The 23,527-nt window shown below is 43.1% G+C and overlaps 1 protein-coding gene across 2 annotated transcripts in view; it reads right to left on the bottom strand.

The window, feature by feature from the left end:
• LOC110987831 (E3 ubiquitin-protein ligase Su(dx)-like) overlaps positions 1 to 23,527 on the bottom strand; it is a 29,898-nt gene that overhangs the window by 5,899 nt on the left and 472 nt on the right. Inside the window, exons 2-19 of one of the 2 annotated variants that reach the window (XM_022250938.2) lie at positions 13,743 to 13,916; positions 12,697 to 12,812; positions 10,732 to 10,879; positions 9,928 to 10,052; positions 9,270 to 9,410; positions 8,437 to 8,796; positions 7,178 to 7,349; positions 6,680 to 6,775; positions 5,992 to 6,169; positions 4,716 to 4,770; positions 4,388 to 4,472; positions 3,699 to 3,830; positions 3,296 to 3,449; positions 3,078 to 3,166; positions 2,454 to 2,613; positions 1,913 to 2,046; positions 1,331 to 1,471; positions 354 to 474 (exon numbers count right to left, since the gene is read on the bottom strand). In XM_022250938.2, coding sequence (XP_022106630.1) covers positions 354 to 474; positions 1,331 to 1,471; positions 1,913 to 2,046; positions 2,454 to 2,613; positions 3,078 to 3,166; positions 3,296 to 3,449; positions 3,699 to 3,830; positions 4,388 to 4,472; positions 4,716 to 4,770; positions 5,992 to 6,169; positions 6,680 to 6,775; positions 7,178 to 7,349; positions 8,437 to 8,796; positions 9,270 to 9,410; positions 9,928 to 10,052; positions 10,732 to 10,879; positions 12,697 to 12,739 — 2,334 coding nt within the window. In that variant the 5' untranslated portion in view covers positions 12,740 to 12,812; positions 13,743 to 13,916. The remainder of the gene's footprint in view (positions 1 to 353; positions 475 to 1,330; positions 1,472 to 1,912; positions 2,047 to 2,453; positions 2,614 to 3,077; positions 3,167 to 3,295; positions 3,450 to 3,698; positions 3,831 to 4,387; positions 4,473 to 4,715; positions 4,771 to 5,991; positions 6,170 to 6,679; positions 6,776 to 7,177; positions 7,350 to 8,436; positions 8,797 to 9,269; positions 9,411 to 9,927; positions 10,053 to 10,731; positions 10,880 to 12,696; positions 12,813 to 13,742; positions 13,917 to 23,527) is intronic. The other variant, XM_022250939.2, reaches the window with a different exon arrangement.

Genomic DNA, 23,527 nt, shown 5'->3' on the forward strand with positions numbered 1-23,527 from the left:
AAACTGGTTCTCGCACTAATGCCTTTTACACAAGTAATTATACTTTTCAAGCTCCCCTGAAGTGCTGAATGGGTCAGATTCTAACAGAGTAAAAAACCTGGCATGATCCCACAAAATTTAGCGACAGGGAAATTATCCTGTTGGAAGTTGCCCAATCATGTCTGGTCTTATAAACTTTTGTAAGTTCCAGACTTCAATTTGAATTTTCAATTTCCAAACATTCTCAGCCTCGTTAGACTGCAGACTTTTTGTTTCAGTGCTAAATCCAAACATTCTGACAACATGCAACCAACAGTTGAACTTGCACTCCCCCCCCATGCGCCAATCGATACTGCCCCAGTAACCTGACATACCTCCAGTTCCCTCTCGTCAAAGTACTGCAGCCACTGCAGGGGCACTACCTCGTTGAACCCATCCAGGAACGATTTAGTCTGCTCCCCGATGCCTCGCGTGAATCGCCACTCCGTCATCAGACTATAACATACCAAGAAACAGGAGGTCAGGTTGATAGTAATTCAGCCATCGACAGAGCTGGGATGCACTTTGCAGTAAATTCCCTACTCTTTATTCACTTCAATTTCGGTTCTTTTCAAATAGCAAGCATGATGATGAAACAGTTGGCTACTGGTAAAAGAATTTCCAGATAATCTGTACATCAAACCCAATCTAACACGAGCTACAAATTTCCAAAGCCACTTTTTGAGATAAAGACAATTCAGAGCATACATTGTGTACATCAAAGGGAACCTTCAACATGTTTCACTCACATCACGCCCACCCACATCATACCCACCCACATCACGCCCACCCACATCAAGCCCACCCACATCATGCCCCCCCACATCATGCCCACCCACAACATGCCCACCCACATCAAGCCCACCCACATCATGCCCCCCCACATCATGCCCACCCACAACATGCCCACCCACATCATGCCCCCCCACATCATGTCCACCCACATCAAGCCCACCCACATCATGCCCCCCCACATCATGCCCACCCACATCATGCCCACCCACATCAAGCCCACCCACATCATGCCCACCCACATCATGCCCACCCACATCAAGCCCACCCACATCATGCCCCCCCACATCACGCCCACCCACATCATGCCAACCCACATCATGCCATTTTCAAGAGAATGCCCAACTAAGTGGTGATTCATAACAAAGAGCTCACTTCGCACCATTTTAAGACAAACAAAATAACTAATCATATGCTCATCAGACTCATTTTGTAAGATCCGCTCACGTATTTCTTACTAAAATTTCAGAATTGTTGAGGTCTCTAATAGGTCAGGTCTTTGGTACACCCGCCTACTCACTTGATGTATTCTTCTTTGTTCTCATCGGTGACCATAATGTTGCTTCCGTTCTCCTTGAGTTCTACCGTCTCCAGCTTGCCCAGAACCTCAAAGTCAGCATTGAAGGTGATACCTAGATCACACTCGTCAATCTCATTCTCCCTGAAGTAGAGAATTTCAAATCAGGCAAGAATGTCAAACAATTGAAATGTCCCCATAGACAAGTTGACTTTCTAATGCAAGTGCCCTTTGCAAATGAGAACTTGCCTTGCCCCTCCAAGATCGAAACTGCTGCCCTGTGAACAGTTTGATATAATGAAGACAGAGAAAAAATTAGCCAGCCCCCAAACAACCAAAACATCTTCTTCAAGTTAAAATGTGCCAATACAACGCTGAGTTTTTGCTTGGTTGTCCTTGTTTTTGCATTCCCCCTATCGGAAAGCCAATCTGCGTCATATTTTTTCCACTGCTGAACCAACACGAATGAAACGGAGGCCGTGTCCACAATGGGCCCAGCGAGCCACGACGCTTGCCAGCACATGCCTGAATATTTGAAACTCACAAAGACCTAGACATGGCTCAGGACACCAGCGGCCGACTTACTTGAGCCAGCACAGCGAGTTGTAGAACTCGGGGTCGATGCTCTCGAGATCCTTCAGGGTCAGCTGCCGGTTGAGCATGCGCTTGTAGAAGGGCATGGTGAAGCCGCTGTAGATGAACTTGCCGTGGTACAATGCCTAGGAGGCAAGGGGTGTGTTTGCCAAACGTACATCAAGTTGCTCGATGTTTACTTATTAAAAAATTTAATGTTTTAAGAGAGTAATCCACTTCAGAGGAGCCCTCCAATCAACCCTAACAGTCCCAAGTCCTCCAGTTAAAGTTACATTTTTGACCAACCCTTAAGTATTCATCATGAAAATTGCATGTAAATATAAAATACAACCAAAAAACACAATAACCACTCAGATGTTTAAATAATTAAACATTCCGTAGGGACACCACACTGATTAGTGATATGGGATGTGATTTCGACAGCAAAGACAAAACCCGCCATCCCAACTGCATCAAATCCTACAAAACTCCAACAAGATAACTGAAGTAGGGCAGACAGTACACAGCATTACGTGAAGCACGGCGTATTTACCATTGCAATGAACCTGCCGACAAAGCGGAAGTAAGCCAGATGGTCGGGGTTGACCGAGGAGGCCGGATTAATCTGTAGCGAGTAGTTGCTCTTGTTGGCGTACTCAAACAGGCAGTACATGGGGTTGAGAACCTCGTGGGATAACATGAAGAACCATTCCCTGTGGGGGGGAGGGGAGGGGAACGAGAAGGGGCACAGGTTGAATGACTACCACACTGCTTATCAGCATGATGTTGCACATGAAGGACTAAACTATCAACAATACATGAGTGTGCACGGATTCTCCAGATCTTTCAGAAATGTGCCTTTTTTGAGAAATATTCATTGGCTTTGAGAATTCATAAGCCATTCAGAAAAGAGACACTGGTTTGTTAAACAGAAGCTAGCTTTTTGAAGGGCAACCCGGCTCTCAGAAACTTTCACAGACTTCCAGATACAAGCTAATGTTTTGACTTGTACCATCAACCCAGCAGTGCCCGTCTTTCTGTTGCACCTGTGAAAACAGCAGCTTTCAGAAACCTGGGCGTAACTTGAGAAATGAATGCAAACCTTCAAAAATGAATGGACCGACAGAAAACGTTAAAAACAATTTTTTTGGGGGGGCGGGGGGAAAATGAAGCCTACCTTGCTACTCCTCCGTAGTCTAGACCTTCCTCTCCTCTGAATATAATAAACAGCCTCCTCCGAAGATCAAATGCCTGATGCCTCATTATCTGAGAAGAGGCAACATCAAAGGAAAGAAAAAGAAAAAGTCAAGTCTGATTTTCACCATGCTGCAAACCATACTTGAACTGTCTTAGGCAAGGTTATGAAGTTTGATTGGGATCTTCCTCGGGACTCACTTGATGGAAAGAGTCTTCAAAGAGTGTGTTTCTGGAGACGTTTATCTTGACATGGCTGGGCAAGGCGTTGATTTGGCACAGGTAGCGGAACTGGCCCAGTTTCCACCGGAAGCTGCGTTCGTAGGCCACGGGCACGCCGTACGCCCCCTTGGGTCTATGGAGAAAGGCACAAAAAAAACAATGTCGTCAGCACACCAGCAAAATGTCAATGAAGATGCCAGCAACAAATGCCAGTAATGGTCTCAAAAGGATTTCCATCATCACTTGTGGTCTTGTTTGTTCGGAATTTTTTTTCTGCTTGTTAGATCTTCAAAAGGTTAACTCTCTGGTTTTTAGGATCTATTCTATACAAACGTTATTCTGAGCTGTTCAGACTGCAAGGTCTCTTGGGCCACGTACTCACCCTTTGGCTGCATTTGGTCGTGGGTCATTGAAGGTCGTTGTCTTGTTGGTGTGATCAACAAAGTACCTGACGCCCTCCTTGGTGTATCGGATCTCCCAGTTGTCTGGTAGGGGGTCTTCCTGCATGTTGGCACTGCGTAGAGAGGAATCCATGGTTAGGGGCAAGACGTGTCCAGATTGGTTGTGGTGAACTATGAAGCTATCATCATTAGATCACTTGGTGCAAAGTGGCAACCAGGGAAGGATCGCCAGTGTCAAAGAAAAGTGCATTATCAATTCGAACTCCCTTGGCAACTTTGCCAAAAACCATCTAAAATCTTCTTTTGTGATTGAATCCAGTGGCACGCTCTTTTTGACTCAAGACAGGTGCAGTTAACTGGTCTGAACCTTATGTAATCATGCAACAACCTTCAAAATCTCCTCGTGGATGTTAAAAGAATCTTGGAGGGTTAGGGTTAAGTCCTCATTTCACAACAACACCTCCTCCTGCATTTCGTTTTCCGTTTTAAACAATTTTTAATCACAAATGCATTACAATAGCAAATGTTGCTGAGAAGCCAATCAAATAATCAAACTCTTACTGAGTTTGTACACAAGTAACAAACCAAGGACAGCTTGCCATCCGAGGACCTAATGTCCTCACTTGTAATCCTGCACACACACAAGTAGACACTGAGGACACCCTCTCACCCTTGCGTTCTCGGATCCTCCCACTGCGTGGTCTTGTTTTCATGATTCACAAAATAGACTCGGTTATGCTGGTCGGTTCTCTTTTCTGTGCAAGACAGACAATATGAAGCAGGTTAACTGTAGTCGACGAAGCCAGTCAATATGCAAACCCTTCTAATGGACGTTGACACAGGCATTGCTTAGTCCCCTTTTTACATCAAAAGTTAGGGGCCCAACTCATGATTTGGCTAGACGAAATTACAAAATACAGCAGTTGCAAATCAACAGACAACTACAGAACAACGCGCGAAAGAGGAAATAAATGAGTGATAATCACACTGGTGCTTACCCCATCCTACAGGTAGAGGGCCTAGAGGGTCATTGGGCTCCACACCGCTTCCCGACTGCAGAGAGAAGGAAATTACAATTGCAACTGATATAAAAACAAGCAGAATCTTAACTTCACTGTCAATCCATCACGGTGATAAGGCTGGCTATTACAGCATTGGATGTATCTGTCTGTGTCAAAGGTCAACCGACACTTGGCCAGATGATAAGTAGTGCATATTTTTGCTCAATGTGTGCACACATATGAAGTGAAGACTATAAAAGGTCACTCCTTGATAATGACCTAGTCTTTCTTGTTCAGCCATGGAGCTTATTCAGCATTATGCACCTCTTGCTGGCTTTTACTCCCGGTTGGCTGAACAAAACGGTCACGTGGGGTTCACTACAATAGGCTGGTATAGGTAACCTACGTTAGCATGAATTAGACAAGTGTGGAGACATAATGTGTGAATAATTTCTTAAGAAAAGCGCCCCACTAGGTACTATATTTCAAACTTTTTATCAGTTACAATGCCCTCAATTATAGAACCCTGAAAAGTTTCTCTTTTTATTAGAGATTTTAGACAGAGGTGCGATATAAAACACATTTAGTGCAATAGGTCCCATTAATTACAAGTGTCCCATTTCCCTCATCATTCCGGTCACTAACTTACCCTCAGGTACACAGATGTGCACCACTGACCTAAATGCCAGTCCATATGAATGCATACACTCAGGAATGCTACAGTCTGGTAGCTGTTGCCATTTCCCACAGACACGTGAATAAATCCTGGCCGTAGCCAAAGCCACTGTCTAAAGGCTGTAGCCATTTCCCATAGACACCTGTATTAACCATAACCCCCTTGGCTCCTGCACTAGAAAGCATACTAAACCTCACAAAATCCAACAGGTTCATGCACTTGTCTATGTACTTGTACATGCAGGTTACTGTACCAAACCTGATAAACTCCAACAGAATGAGCCCGTTGGAGTTTGAGTGATATGGTATGGATGGGTCTGTGCAGTATAGAATGACTTGCACTGAACAGAACCAAACCTGACAAAACCAAGCACAGTCCTACAATTGGTACAGCAAGCCAGACACTGTACACAATGAACCCTGTGTGTCCCAACTCACACAGAATCAAACACCATCTCCCTGGGCCTTTCATCAGGTACGGAACCAAACCTGCCAAAAACCTCACAAAAACCTGCTGTTGGGAGTATGGCAGGTGTGGGGGTAGTCAGGGTTAAATCCCATCCAAAGCTGAGCCATTCAGGCACAGTCGAACACTGACCGGTAGGAACAGCCTCTGTTGCAGTTGTTGCATAGTGGTGTTCTGCAGGTGGTTATGCTGGCGCTGCCACTGCTGGAATGTGCGTAGTGAGTCCACGGTGGGCCGCTGCCAGGTTGTGGTGCGTGTGTTGTGGTCCACGTAGTAGATCCTGCCCTGGGGATCTCTCCGTCGCTCCCACCTACGATGATACCAAAGAGGAGATACGCATTAGCATCCTTGAGGTATCTGTTGGTGTATAGTTTCCTGAACTTGGCTGACGATCATGTCCCTAAAGCTTACTGTCGAGGTTCCACTCTGTGCCGCAGCTGGGGTGCACGCTGCTGCAACTACTAAATCTTCTGACAAGCAAATGAGCATCCCCTGCTACTGGTTGATGCACCCTCCACATTCCTTCATTTGGGGGTCTCCATCAATTAACTACAACACATCCTCCAATGTACGTATACTCTACATGGGACTTCCTACAACCTGATTTATCAAACTGATGTTTGGCACCGCACCGTAAGACATACTGTGAGTCCAAGCTCGAGAAAAAAGCTGAAACAGAAGGCGGGGAATTCAATATCAGGTAATATCTTATACGTTGCACTTGCCGAGGTCAATCTGTCCACGCAAGGCATATTGCACCCTTAGCAAATTTCTGCACAACGCAGACTTAGGGAGCTTGACCCCTGGACAGTAGACTTACCCCTGTGGTAGGGGCTGTGGTCTCTCCCATGTTGTTGTCTGTGTGTTGTGGTCCACGTAGTACGGCCTGCCATGCTGGTCCAGCCTCATCTCCCAACTAAAGGGGAGAAAAAAAAGAGCAAGAAAGCACAAAGAATGAATTCCAAGAAATGTTGAAGAAAAAAGCCTTTTCAGGGTAACGCTTTTGTGCAACCACTAGGATTCCCTCAAATACATGTAAAAGCCAGAGTATTGTTTATCAGGTCTGGTGTCTGAAACTGCATTCTTACTGCAACATTTCAGTGTAAATGCTGGACGAGAAAAGAGACACAGTCAACAAGAATAAGTTAACTTTTGGAAAAAAAAAAACTCCTTACAAAACAGCGAGGTCAAAAAATCCTACCCGACAGGCAATTATATATATTTACTTTTTTATGAGTAGTCAAAAATTGACCAATCACAGGAAGACAAATTGCTCATTAATATGTATAAGGTGGCAAAAAAAAGAAGGCTACTTTACCCTGCAGGGAGTGGCTGGCTATTGATGTCATTATGAGCAGCTCCGGCTGGGGGTAGACCTGTGGGTGGGGGCATCTGGGCTGGTTGGTTGCCGGGGGGTGTGGCACGGGCTCCTCCAGCCGCTGGTGTCTGCCGTGATGTGCTGTTGCCCTGGGAGACTTGGTTTCCCCGCTCTGGAGAGGGAGGTAACAGCCAAGAAGTGGGGATATTTATTTTTTTTCCATTCAATGAAGGAAGTGAAGAACACTTGTGAGAAAAAGTGATTCTAATGAATTAGATTCCTTCATATAAGTTGGGGAGACTATGGCTGTCTACAGGCTGGTTCACACTTTAAACAAATGCAAAAAAAGGAGTGAATTTGATGCCCCCCAAAAAACTGCAGTGAAAATCACTCGAGCCGAAATGTGTCCAACTTTTGCAGATTCACAGCATGAAAAATTTGATCTGATGTCACCAATTGTGTTGGTATTTGCTTTCTAGCCATGCATAGGCTGACCTTCATCGGCAAATGTATTCCAAACAAGTTGGCTATGATGTGGGTGTGCGTGTGTGTGTGGGGGGGCACACTTTGATTCGACTATTCTACTGTGCAGAAAACCAACTACAAAATATGTGTACTTTCAAAAGAGCGTCAAAACCTTGAAGAGTAAATAGTAGCTGTGCTCTGTCCACTCTGTGCAGGAACTACAGATGGCATGTTTGTGCTACAGGACAATGTCCCTTTACGCATTTGGCATGATACACGCTGAGTGCACACTACCGATTTCTGCTGAATGGAAAGTCTTCACATGTATCCCAAGTTGGAATTTTTCCACCCAGCATATCTGTTCCTGACGCTTAGGTGATGCTTTCAGGGCACGCCTGTTTGTTTTACACAGATCTGGATCAGTGATCCTTACACTGGTTCCCACCATCCATTAGGCGGGTTTTGGTGTCTGTACACCGACAACGGATCACTGATCATTGTCGGTGTACAACCATTTGAAACAAATGGGGCCCTAGTTAGAGACAGTAACCAACTCTTACAGATCTAACTCTTCTGTTTGCAATTCAACTTCTTTAACACATCCTAGAGGTGGTGGGCTAGACCGAGAGAGTGCGCAATTTTCCTAGCGACGGAGGTTTGGTTGTAACTGCGCATCGCTACAAACAAAATGAGCAATCCTGACCAACATGGCTTTTTTCAACCAATGAGGGGGTGCTCCTGCTCAGGGCAGATAGGCTCAATCCTGAAAAATCCGGGTGCAAGGAGAGACTCACCTGGTCTGCCAGGAGGTCTAGACCCTGCTGCTGGGGGTGGAGGGGGAGGTCGCCGCCTTACAGCCTGTGTTGCTGCCGCCGCCGCTGCTGCTGTTGTTGTTGATGACGAGGAGGCACCGGTTTCTGTAGCCGTCCCCGTGGTAGCTGGAGCAGCGTTGCTGTTGGCTACAGGCCCTGAGATGTTACCTGTGCTGGCAGAGGAGGCTACGACCACAGCCGCAGCCTGCGAGGCGATGTCGCCCGGGGAGGGGTGGCCGGTGCTGTGCCTCCGTGTGCTGCTGCTGCTGTTGGAAGGACCGTTTTGGCTGTTGCTGCTGCGCGGTGGTGGTATGTCTCCGTTGGGTTGGCTTGGAGGCAGTCCTGTAAAAAACAAGAAAAGTCAATGGTAACAGACACTAATTCAGGAGTTACTTATTTTGAATACTTTCCATGCTTTTTTGTGTAGTTCGTAACAGAAAGTTAGTCCCTAATTGGGCCGAAATAAAGCAAATATGTACAAGATGACAAGAAAAAATATGAAAATAACAGGACGTATTACATTAGACTGGCGAAGTTACTGACTGAATCATTCGAAGCACTACGCACAATGCTAGTGCGTGCAAACACTTTGAGACCACAGCTTGATAACTACAAAAGCCGTGACTAAAACAGGTATGCTTAGGCTATGACTTGAGTATTTAGCCACTGTCACAATACAGTGACTAGCTGCAGCGGCACACACACAGCAATACCCATTTTGGACACGGCCCAAGTGCCTTTAACTCAAAATTACATGGTGACAAAGCACCCTTCCCCACCAAAGGTCAGGGCAGGTACAAAATGCGAAGCCTTACCGTTCTGTATGGGACAGCCCAGTCGGGCCATAGTCTCGGCGCTGAATTTCAGGCCATCCAGCACGAGGTGGAGCTTGCCCTTCCGCTGGGAGTTGGCCTTAGCCGAGGGCTGCAGGTCCACGGTGTGCTTAAGGCTTTCAACTAGAAGGAGGATAAAGACGGGAATACTCTCTCAAGACTGTGCAAGGCTGGGGTGTGACTGCTTACAACTGTGCAACATCTGTACGGTGAGGAAAATGACTCACAGCACAGCACGCCGCAAATAGCTTGCTATAAAGAGGCCAGCTGACAGATAGATATCCATTACTCATTGATTACCTGTTGTACCACACATCAATATACTAATGACAGTGGTCCATGAAAAGATTCTGAGTTAAATCACGATGTTCAGGCAGTCAAGACTGTAACAATCTTGTTGCTTAGAGTATGCTGTTTGACAGTGTCTGAAACATGGATGCTGGCCAATAATAGTGAGAAAGGATCTGCACCTCCAATGATAGGCTTTATTATGTCTTGTGTGCTGCTCCAGTCGATAGGTTCCAACAGACTAACTCCAGAACGATGGAGAAGACAGATCACAGACAGATACGGAAGACAGATCACGGAGAACGAGAGCGACCTGGACACGGCACGGGGAGAGATCAAGGGCATTACTTACACTGCCCGTTGTTTTTCGACAGCAGGGGTAGAAGCTCCAGCTTTGCCGAGCCCAGGGAGACGTCGCTCTTGATAGAGAAATGGTTGAATACTTTGAATTCTAGTTTTGTGTTGGGCTTCACCAGTCTGCATGACCAAAAGAAAGATACGTGTCTAGTCTGGGTTATAGAACTATGTTGGTACTGTAATGAATGCAGTGAAAACTGTAAGGTACCATATCCCATGATGCACTCCTGTTTCGAGAACACATCAGAATACGGAAAAACAAAACACCAAAAGTTTTAATCCTAAAAAAGAGGTATCTGATTTCCAAAAAACAAAAAAGAAGCTCTGAAAAGTAAGAAAAGCTACATGTACTGTGCAATGTCTTGAACCTTTTATCAATGAAAAGGCATCGGTTACAAATTGGAACGATTAGATACATGTATCTGTTTTCACATTATCCTTATTGGCTGGCTTCTGAGAAATGGAGTTTACCAGTATTCGTGGCAGACTCAAATCTACTGTACACCTTTCCAAATCTACCAAAATCTTCCAAGGTAAGTGAAGTCACAAGAGCATGTTCTTTGAACACACAGGGGTACGTGTAACCTGTGCAACAGTGTCTGTATGATGGCTGTACCTTCCCCAATCCAACAAAATCCACCTAAAACTTCTTGTGGATCTTTAAGGATGTAGGTCGATTAGTGTTAAGCACAAATCGTTTGGAAGAAATTCTGGGTGGAATGGGAAAGGTTCGCCAGGCAGTGTCAATGGCAAACACCCTGACAATTGGTTTCATGCTGTTTGTGTCGTTCAGTCTTACACAGTGAAGTGTTCGTCCCACGACGGGTTCCATGTCTTTTTCACCACCTCTGTCTTGCGCGGGGGCTGACCGTCCACCGTCATCTCCACGTAAGGATCACCCTTGCTGAAGAAACTGTTGCTGGTGTCACGCAGCTCAGCTGAGCGGACTGGAAATAGTCAATGTACAGGTGTCGTGTAATTTGGTTGTCACATTTTGTTTGCACTGCCAGGACTATATGAGTTTTATTTATACATGTACACGCAGAAACCTTGTGTTATTACTTTATCGGCATGAATCGAAATTTATCGGACACATTTATGGGCTCAGATGGCGCAACATGAAACCAAAAAGCCTTCTAATTCCACAAGGTTATTCGTTATCTTGCTCGATTAAACAGATGCTCATGACGCACTGACATACCTATCAGGCCACATAAAAACACAGATTGTTGGTTGTTCTTTTTCTTCCCCACAAAGTTGAGTCAGATTCCCACAAAATAGTTTGTCGGACTCTTTGCCTACAGGTATGGAACAGGTCTCTGATTTGAGTAGGACCCTAACGCAATGCTGCAGGGCCGGTGCTGCCATTAGATTTGCAGTTCTGCATGAAGTTCGACAGGGATTTCTAAAAGAGACCAGATAGGTTCCGCTTTGGATTTTACTGTCTGGTTAGACGCAGAAGATGACTTTGAACCAGATGTTGAATTCTCATTATCTCTGAATCTTCAGCACATGCACTGTTTTGGTGGGTCTAGCCCGGGCGGTCAACAACTTCTTTTTTATGCAGCCTTGTGCATGCAAATTTGATCCAAGAAATATCACACATGTTATAGAAGCAATTATGTAAACAATTTAGTCTTATGAAACAGCTCTGTATAAGGGTAACTCTAGAAATTAGGGGTTCAAAAGTGTGACATTTTTGTGTCCCTGTTACATCTGACCTTTGTTACTTGACATGGAAATATCACTGGAATTGATTTCAAACTATTATTACATGTATTTGTTTGGTAGGTAAGTTGAATGAATTCATCACTTTTGCAAATTAGAAAATGTCTCCTGAACTCACAAAATCATACGTCAGATGTGACAGGGACACACAAAAAAATGGACCCCTAATTTCTGGAATCCATTCATTCAACAAGTACACGGACATGTACCTGTAATGTCTCATCGCTGGATTAAACTAAATTCACTTGTTAGTGTGGATTGCTTGACATCACAGTCCCAACCAACGCAGAAAAAATATGAAAAGGAAAGCAACACGAGTCCCACTATGTGCACAAACCAGTAGGCACGCTTGTGCGTCAAGAATGCACTGAATAATTACACTGTAACCAAATCTATTGTTTCCTGGGGCTCTGCGGGCTGTTGTGACCCACTGTACATCCTGTTTGTAAAACAGTCAATAGCTGGAATCCTCTTCATAGACATGCAATGATGCCGGGAGACAAATGAAATAGTATCTGACAGTGACGAGTCCTAGAGAAAAGATCAGAGTTTTTTTTAATCCTTGCAATTAGGCCAATTTGTTTACCGTGCATTAGACACAGGTACCTGTTTGCTTGATGGCAAAAGTGGAGAAATGTTGTGCCAACCAATTTTTGATAAAAACACATGAGTAGAGGTTACATATACCAATACACGTACATTGTAGATGTATATGGTTTACAAGCATAGCTTCACCAACGTGCACTTTTCCACTATAATTTAATTCCATGAATCATGACGAGGTATTTCAAGTTATTTTTAGACCAAAGCCAACTGTTCATGTTTATGTACAATCACTAATGCAAAAGGAAATTCTTCTGCTTTCTGTGAACCAGAGACCAGCCTTCAAAAAGGCACTTTGGAAATTGACCGTTTTCGGAATTTCTTCCTACACTGACTTTCCAGGAGACAAAATGATTACAAGAGCAGCTTCGAATTCCAAGAAAAAGGGGGAGGAGAGAGTATAAACAGAAATCTACGGAATGTCTGATCTTACTTGTGACAACCAGCTGGGACAGCGTTGGCACTGAGTCAGCCATAGCGAGTCTGTGTGTGTGTGTGTTTGTGTCGACAGCTTTGGCAGACGGGCAGGTTTAAGGCAGATCACTTCCTCTGAGAGAGAGAACAGCAGAAGGAAAAAAAATAACTGGAATACTCTAAAGCTGACATACCCATGTGAAACTGTCGTGTACATATAAAGCATTAATGGCACATGCCACCCTGGAACATAATCATTCCTAAGAAATCTCACTTTCCCTACAACTTAAACAACATTGCCAACTCACACACACTTATTTTACATACAGCTGTACCTACATGTACTGTGGACATTCCTTTCTTTTCGCGCAGTTAAGAGAACTCAGTGAAAATACTCGTTTTTCTTGAACTGGGAACAAGATTTTCAGCTGGATTGTTGTAGAAAGTTTCCTCGACTGTTCCTCTTCCTTTTACATGTACAACCGATGACCCCTACCCCAAAATGCCTCTAAAGTTCTTTTTCAGAGAAGGGGAAACGTCCTGTGGACATGTGTAAGTCCACAAAACATCTTCCTTTCCTGTATCGCACCTAGTATGTAAGGTTAGTGCAGTGTACATGTACATAAAATGCACTGTGCCAGCATGTACATGTAGTACATGTACATGTATGCTCCACGCTTCAAAATGCCACCCATCACAGATATTTGTCCCCTGCATCCACTACATGGAAGTCCAACCAAAATTTGAAATGTTCAGGGAAGTGTTTTGAAAGTTTCACTAAGCATCCAAAACACAGTTTGTACGTTTCCGTGCTTGCCATTTACACGTACGTATACCAATATGTTACGGAAGAACAAAACCGATTCTTGAATACTTAGTGTAATCATCATGTAATGGTAGCCGTGAGTAAACGGACACTTGGTGCTGCTCTTAATTGTGAGAAAGAAAGCTGGCGAGGCCTACATGTACTTGCACATTATGCATCATTCTTCTATGCACAAACTACTCTACCTACATGTCATTGTCAAACAGGGACCGGTATGTAAGTCGCCTACATGTACTCACATCTTTCTGGTTACAAATATTGTAGAGGCAGAAAGGGAGGCTTGACCTGTAGTCTCTGTTCAATTACTGCTCCCCGGGGGAAAAAAACCAGATCAGAAACTGAAAGACAAACGGTGAAGTATTTGCGGACGCTCACATTATGGCAACAACAACAACTTGCATCAGTCAGTCAATCTGCAATGGGAAGGGGGCACAGGAAAGTGGTAGATGAAAATTAATTAAGCCTGATAAGGTGTTGATTGCTTAGAGTATTTGGAACTGACCTGCAGGCCAGCATTCTGAATTGAGCCCTCTGGAGGCACTTTCTAGTTTCTTTCTCATGAGCATGGTTTGTGTACACCCCGTAAGCATAGAGCAAAGAAAAGAAAATCCCCATATGTACAGTACACCTGTATGAGCTACAAATTTTGGAAAAAAATTCCAATATGGCAGTACAGCATGTCAGTAACAATCTTACAACATGTTTATTTCTGGGGAAAGACACATACATGTACGGTACAATGTATACATATTTGAGTATGAAAATGCTACAAAGATGCAAGATAATTTTTAAAAAGTGCACACGTGCACAGGTAAAAACTATTACGTTTACACAGAAAAGCAGCATACAATACTCATGAAAACCCATGTGAATTACCTTGTCTTTAGACATACTAATGAGAATAGCAGAGAACATGAACACGTACATGTACAGGCAGCTGTGTATTACATTAACACACCACATACTGTACAGGTACTGTACTTGTGCAAGTACATGTACATGTACACAGGTATGCATTATTACATCATGTACCTGAGCTCTGTCAATGCCTTGTGGCACCCTATTAAGTCATTTATCAGGTCTTATCTCAACCTCTCTTCATCAGCACCAGATCCCTCTGCAGCACTGTGCACTTAACTGTTAACAGTTAGAACAAACAGCCTTTCGTGGCCTGATATTGTGAGGGTGGAAATCATACCAGAAAGAGAGGGAGTTCTCATTACATAATATATTCATAAATAAAACATATCATTATTGTGGCCCATAATAGGGTACAAATTAATACATACATGTACTAGTACATGTACATAAGGATATATGTAAGCATAAACAATGTATGAAAATTGCTGTACATACATGTAAACACATATGCATGATGCGCGGGTGGTCAACACATCTGATTCTCTGTGCTCTGTATCAGATGTATGGCAAATTCACCTTCAATATACCATAATGCATGTACATGTACTCAAATGCATGTACTCAAATACATGTACACAGCGGCACTTTCATCACAGTGCACAAACTCCACGATACAATCACAGGGCTATGGACTATTCATTACCTACTACCATTAACACTGTGTCTGTGGGGATATCACCCGGTAACTACCTGCCCTGTTGTACAACAGTACAAAGGTTAAGTTGTGATATTGGCAGGGCACCGGTGATAAGAAGTCAAGTGATGAGTTAACGTCATTGTCTATTAATCACGGTCATGCAACCTGAACGGCAGTCACGGGTACTGCTCATTTCAGAGTTTGTTCAACAATAAACTACTTTGTCTGCTAAGTCATCTGACTAACATGTACATGTACATATACAGTGGGTACCAAACACCAATAAACATGGTGTCTTCCCACAGCGAAGTGTTTGAAGTGTTGTTTACCCAAAATAACGCTGATTTTGGTATAGTACTCAGAACATCAGCAGTCTGAAAACTGTACCGACTGTAGGCTTTATTTTTGGTAAATAACACTCATGAAACTTGGGTCTACTGACATGTTGAAATATGTAGACGTTGTGGGGGAACTAAAAACATTATGGAGACCCAATTCCACTACTCATTTCATTATAACAGACACTGTCCTCAAAAGCAATGCTTACCACCCCTAACACCTATCTTTCACATACAAACTGTGCGTATGTACCTGTACATTTAACATGTACATGTGCACACAGTAGTACGGACATTCCTTTATTCTCCTGTGATTAAGAACATTCAGAGAAAATGCTCCCTCTTCTCCAACTACAATATCTCTTTCAAGCAGGATTTTGGATGACGATTTTCTTGACTATTCCTCTTCCTTTTGCTACACGTAGCGTGCACGTAAAGTTCTCCGATCCCAAAATAGTCTAACTCTGAAGCCATTTTTCAGAAAGGACACAACACTGCCTGGACAGGTGTGAGTCCACACAGTCTTCGCTTGATTAAGAATGGGCAAAACCTGTAAATCAAAACAGGCTGTCCAAATGTACAGTAGAATTGGGCATCCAAAAAACCAATTACACAATGTGTACTGTATATGTACATGTACATGTAAGTGCGGAACATCATTCTCATTTTGTAACGGTTGGACAAACATTTACAAAGCACACCCGGAAAAGTACTGGGTACACTGTATTTCTGAAGCCATAACAATCCCATGATAGTCAATACATGTGAACTGTCATCAATTCAACAGGTTACACAACGCTGCACATACAGGTACATATGTACATGTACATCTACGTTTGCACAACATAACACAAACCAAACCGAGTCTAACCATGTCACATTCACATTCATTTTCAAAGCACATGCAAGACAATGCCTGAATTAAATGCCTGCAGGTGAATTAAAGACTACCCATTGCAAGTGTACACATTTGCAATGAAATGAAAAATTCCCTTATCCTTTTCAGTTTTAAAATTATGGAATGGTAGAGTACATGTACCTTAGTCACTGCAAAACTAAATGTATATAACTTGGATGAGTTCTCTGTCATACTGGTACATGTACGAACACATGTATACATGTACATATGTATGGACGATGTGATCCACTGACCGGTGACATCAGGTGTCAGCATTTACTGTACATGTACATGTGTATGGATGATGTGATCCACTGACCGGTGACATCAGGTGTCAGCATTTAACGTACATGTACATGTACGTGGACGATGTGATCCACTGACCAGTGACATCAGGTGTCAGCATTTACTGTACATGTACATGCTTGGAAAATGTCTAGCATTTCTACCTCCTGATTAAAGCACAATGTAAGGACACATCCCACAACCCAACGACCAACAAAACAAGTACAAGTACATGTACAGATACATGTACATGTATGTACACTGTACCTGTTGCAACAGTTGAGTCTCACACAGACCCCCTTTGAATCACAGGCTTCCCACATGACCACAAGATGATACCACATACATGTACATGTAACACCAAACCTACGCATCTGTACAAGTATACATGTACACCCAACGAGCAGACTGGAAGCTGTACATGTACTGTGCATGTAATCAGCCCACACAGATCCTTCACCTACTGTAAAAAGTCAATGTGACACCCACAGAGGGTACAGGTTCTTGCCGGTATGTACAAGGTTTGATTCATGTCATGAATGACAATGACTGTGGAATCGAAGGTCATATACATGTATGACTAATTCACCTTTATCCAAGTTCCTCTCCCAGGTCAATGAGACTGTACATGGAATAGCTACAGTAACTTGCATTGTACACGTATACACCTGTACCCCCCTGTGGAACACGTGACAGCAAAGAGAAGTATGACAATTTCCTCATGTTGCAACTGCCAAATGTGCCTTTGTATGCACTGCACTGCAACCGATTCTTCACTTTGCAAAATGCAGTGACAGTAAAAATTTTCATAACTGTATGTACATGTAAGCCACAATGTACAGGGTCATGTGCGTGTACATGTACATGTAGGCCTTAACCTTAACCCCCTGGGCCTTTTTACAAGGAACCATCCTCCGTCGTCCAAAATCCTCTGATTTTCGACATGAAAAAAATTGCATTCAGCCTCAATCCTTCAAAATTTCTTGAAAATATTACTTTGACATGTTGGAAGTGTGCCTACTGCCTCAATCCTTGAAAATCCTCCGGCAATTCTTATCATTATGTTGAGGCAGTGCGAATGGCATTCTTGAGCAGTGCGGTTGATTCAAAAGATATATATCGGGCTGACTTTAGGCCTTTTCATACTACGAAAAATCTCTGGGTTGGTCCTTTTCACACTACACCATTTGAACATGGCACTGACCCATGAAGAGCTCTCGACCTGTGTCGAAACCACCCCTGCTCTGGAGGTGGGTTGAGAGCTCTTGACCCGTGTTGAAACATCCGACACGTTTTGAAAGCCGTAGTGTGAATGCAAGTGGTTATTGTTCGACCCGTTTAAATATCATGCGGGCGAACTCACATGCACACTGTAGAAATAGGACGCCAACGAACAAACGAATTACTTTTGACCAGCGACATGCCCCAATTTCAGGTCCGTTCTTCACAATCGTACTGGTGAAGGCTTCGTTGGCAATTTGGGCTGACAGCTCCATCCAAAGGCAGCTTGATGGCATGACAAGAACCAGCATCGTGTTTCTCAAAATTAGCAATCTGACCCATGTTGGGTGCGCAGGTGTGTTGTAAGTGTGAAACAATTGCGCAATACACAGGTCCAAACATTACACGTGTAGCAAAAATGCTGGAGCTGTGTTCAGTTGTGTGAAAATGGAGCGGAATTGAACTGTGCTGAAATTTAAAGAAGTCAACACGGGTTGGAACCGTGTAGATTTTGACACGGATCGGACGTTTTCATGGTGTGAAAGAGCCTTTAATAATGACTATGCAAAACCTACACGAGGTCTAACTGACAACCTTCGAGCATACATGTAGCATCCTTCGCAATCAGCCAAGAACTATTACCATTCACCCCAAATCCTCCAAGATCACCTGAAGGACTGTGAACATTTATCTGGATGGGCAACTTAAGTCATTTTTGCTGTAATATTCATAAAAATCTCCTTCCACCACCAAGCAAAAGGTCGCCACCAGAAACACCACGAAAAAGGTTGCACGGACCGCAGCCAGAGTTCCTGCCATGCCTGCCTGATGTTCTGCCTTCTCAATTTTCGGGTAGCTGCTTCTGCTTTCCTTCCGAGAAGTCCTTGCGGAATCAATTTAACTCTGTCAAGGCCTAGTGACTGCCTTAAATATAATCCAAACAGACTCCTTTACAACAAGCCTGTAAATGTACATGCGAGATAATCTCCATTTACATGATTCTTTATGTGCAGATCAGGGTGCTTGGTACAGTCTGCACGTCGTTATGCAATGCCCATTGTGGCTCACTGTGCTGACTGTAGGACAGTCTCCTTTCACGTTGCAGAATAAAAAACTGTTTTTGTCGGCTACTCGACATGCACGTTGATGTTCCCTCCATAACAATCAATATGGAGCCAGGAAACCCATCACTGAAAGCACTAATTGAAGGTTTCTTGGCAGGCATACATGTACATACAGAATACATGTAGTTCTAAAAGTACATTAGTTTTAGCAAGCAATTTCTTTAGGCTAAATTTAACATCTTGCTTACAAGACCTACATGTACATTGTACATGTACATGTATGGCACAGTACACAAATATGGTGTAGGCAGGTAGGCATAGAGCCAAGTGACGTGTACATGTACGTACATGTACCTGATGTACCTGTTGCTGAGTTGCACAGGCACAGTATGATCACTGGATCTATGAGTCAGCTTTTTCCTGACTGTTTCAAGGATTTTGTTTCCTATTACAAGTGCAATTTGGGTGATATCAACCAATACCTGCACCATTCTCTCACTAGTTGTTGATGTACATGTACTTGAAGTCGCAGACACTGTGTAAATTTAAACTCAAAATATTCATGTGCACATATAAACACGTACAATATACATGTACATGACAAAGTATACGGGATATGATTCAAAGCAGTAAAATGTTAAACATGATGGTGGACTTCCTGAAAGATTTGGGTCTTTCAATATGGTGCTCAAAGGTTGCCTTCTGAAGTAGGCCAATATTTTCATGAACAACAATTCTCAAAAAGAATAAAAAGTTGCCAATGGACGTTCAACATTTTGGCCTTAAAGTGTCACATTGCATGGTACAACATCTAATGTCCATGTAGCCTATTCCAGCCATTCAGAAATTGCAATACAACACGCTAGACCTTTCACATGAAATCAACACCATTTTTGCCAGTTAGAAAAATTCTGCTAGGACTGAAAGACATCTGATATACATGTATTCTGGCAATCTACACAAGTCAAAAGAAAAAAGACTTCTTTCTGTAATGCAAGTTCGCATTTCCTGTTAAACCACTGATTTTCAGAAGATAATTTTTGAACCTCTGTGCGAGGAACCAAACTGAGGAAAGCTTAATAAAAAAAAATAAAAAAAAAATCGTAACACCAATAAAACAGTAGTCATGCTGGCAAAATGACTCCTGTCCTCTAGTGAAGAACGGGGAAACCTAAAAAAAAAAAAAGAACAAAAAATACATGTACCGGTACTTACCCAAAAATGGAAAAAAGTGACAGTAATCTGAGTTCCAGGACATTTTCCTGGAAACAGCCTTAAACATTTCATTTTACCAAATGCGCCCACCTTCCTCAGGTACATGTGTGTCCTTCCTCAAGATAATACAGTGTGCATGGTAAATTGCGGTTTGCCCTTGGAACTTTGAATTACATTCAGGTTACTCAAAATTCTTAGTTGTCAATTCAACAAGTACAGTACAAGAACTTGTACATGTACGGTACACTGTACATATGTACCATAACTGTACTGTATACCTCCATAAGTTTTACCATTGAGCATGTTGAGCATGTTGAGTATGAGTACTGGAGCGTAAATTTTATTTTTGCATGTAACAGAAATTGACCATTCAACCATGCAGACAATTTGCTGATGAGAAGCAATTCTGGTGTCTTGTCTGATGGTCAGTGAGGTGAACCAACCTGTCATGCCTGTGGCAAGCGGTGCGCACCTGGTGTAGGGCCTACATGTACATGAGGCACTTCCATTGTAATGAGCTTCAAATCCACATCACAAGGGTACTGGTGAAACTCCATGCTCTGATCTACATGTGCATGTATGAACACTTACATGTATTTGGATAAGTTTCAAATCCAAGTCAAAATGCACTAGTGAAATTCCACATTCTTTGGATTCATTGGAGCATCCCAAAAGTCCATACATGTACACTGTACCTCTCACCGGTACATGTGGCTTGACATCCTGGTAATGTACATGTACGATATTTCTTGGTACAGTATATGTACATTGTACATGTAACACACTACAGGCGTAGTACCAGTATTTTGATTTGTCATACCTCTGTCTCGGATACTGTCTGTGTCTCGCATATTGTCTGTTCACTGGCCCAGAACGATCACGTTAGGGCGATATCTGCATATATCACAGTGCCATGACCATCTCATTCTGCCGATAGCACATGTGCACGCACAAGACAGAGGAGCTTCGGGAAGTTTGGGAGCGACCGTTGTCGCTCATTTAGTCAGTTTTGGTGGTACCAATGATACATGTTGTGCATACCGGTAGTTTACCAGGGAATTCCATCAATGGTCGCGCTCGTATAACAGACTCGTTCCCGTACCCGCAGCATATAAGGTAATGCAGGGACTGCTAACCAGACTACATGTACATGACATGTGAACTTGTACTCACTGGTACCCACACTACTTTCACATTAAAGATTATGCAGTTAAAGAAAGTGAGGGAACAGTGTACTTGCAGATAACATCGTTTATGTCTGTTATGTTAATTATACAGTTTGATAGTAGGCCTGTTGTCTTCTGAACTTCTGAAATTCAGAGCTCGTTTTCTTGGACAAATTCCTCAGCCTCAACATAATTAACACAAAGGTATGATAAAACAACTGTTGACCACTGTGATGTGGGACATGACGTTTTGAACACCCAACGGACCCATAGCGCCCTCGGCTTCACCTCGGGGCAATACTGTACATGTGTGCGTGCCCGAGGGTGTTCAAAATGTCATATCCCACATCACAGCAGTCAACAACTGTTAATTTCTAGAAGTATTACACTGTACATGTCAGGAAATATTTCAGACTGAATCAAAAAAATATTCCTTTACAGAAAAAATATGTAAGCACTACCATAGATTATAAGATAAAATTATCAGGTCATCACTGGTCACAGGCATGCAAATAGGCTGTCTGTGGGAAGAGGAAAGTAATTCCACATTACAACAGACTTTGTACACTACATATAGTGTCAATTTATAGTTTTACACATGTAACAGAACATGTACATGTAGAAAGTACACAATGTCAAAAGACAAAGAAGCTGACCGGAGAGAGGGATACTTTTAAATTCCTGACAAAAGCCACAAAATTATTCTACAACTGTAAGCAAATAAATGATTTTTACTGCAAGTGACAGAAACTTGTTTTATGGTGTAAACATGTGGAGGATACAAATTTCAGACAAAAAAATGGCTGGAAAACAATTTGATACAGCAGATAAACCGAGGATGTCAGAATAAACCCCCCAAAAAGTACCCAAGGCTACCCCATTGGCATAACAGCACAGCAAGCCCATACATGTATAATCCTAACCAAAGTCATTACTTGGACCACCACATCTATGCCAACTTCAGCATCGTAGTCGGGCTCGACTCAACAGCCGCAGATTAGGGCGAGTCTACAGGACTATGTACACATGTACATGTACAAGCACATGCACACGTATCTCTGTGCGTCCTTTGCTTTACATGCCACATGGAAATGCTGACAAACTTGCAGGACAAACATGGACACCCTATGGCAGTTTCTTAAAAAAAAACTTCGGGTTGGGCAAGTAGACACGTGTAATGCATTCATACCCTGCTGTGAATGTGCACGGTGTAGCATGTAAAATTGAGCCTGCGTGGGAACGATTTCACACTTGATCCCAAGAAATACATGTACTGCTTTTGTCTTCGGTATTAGATATGTGTTGGGGATTCAGGTGTTTCACACAGGTTAAAATGATCGGGAGTGGATATGGAAATTCTGAGAAAATGTGCAGTGACCAATGGCAATGTTGGAAGAACTCAATGCAAAAGTGGAATTGGTCACACTGTTACTAAGACTATGCCTAATACCTGGGTACCCGCAACCTGACCGCTGATTACAGGTAACCTAACCATTTTGTTGATTTTATTACCCAAAACTGCCCCTGTCAATGTCATAACAACATGTCGGAAAAGCAAGGAGTGTTTTCCTTTGCTTACTTGCTGGTAAATTGTTACATACAGAAACAAATCTGAGTAAAATATGTTTGAATCCACTGGTTGACTTGGAGTTCTTCAAGTAACAACTGACCAACCAACTACACATTTCACTCATATAATGTAACATACGACTACACATACATGTATGTAGCCACTTAACCTTAACCCCTTAGGGTGTATGTAAAATCATATTGAAAACAAACGGGGGCCATGATTATGATGATGAAACAGTTGGCCTCTGCCAGGCAATGGGGCAGCGCGGACATCCGGAGTTTCACAAAAAATGCGGGTAGCAACCACACAACAACTGCAACGAGCGCATGCGTACGTGCAGATAAAAGAAAAATTGTATAACCCGATCCTGGGACTGGCTGGTGCGTGCGTACGTCGCTTGCTGTTTTCACGCAGCACCTATCATTTTGCGATAATCCCAGATGTCCGCGCTGCCCCATACCAGGCTGATGCCAATACATACAGTGTACAGTGTGTAGACCACCATGTGTACATCATCGATCATAGACTGTAGAACTTCAAGTTAACTGCCATAAGCCCTATTGAAAATACTGCATGGGTGATTTTGCACAACGTTCACATGGTAGAAAGGCATTGTGGGAAGGAAAAAGGGGCAAAGTTTGCTCCTTTTTCCTTACTTGCGACAAGGCTTGTGACATGCATGACTGGTTTGCCTGTGGTGGTGTCA

Source organism: Acanthaster planci, linkage group LG06 (genome assembly GCF_054643075.1).
Source record: "Acanthaster planci isolate LZ-2023a linkage group LG06, COTS_SCS, whole genome shotgun sequence".
NCBI lineage: Eukaryota > Metazoa > Echinodermata > Asteroidea > Valvatida > Acanthasteridae > Acanthaster > Acanthaster planci.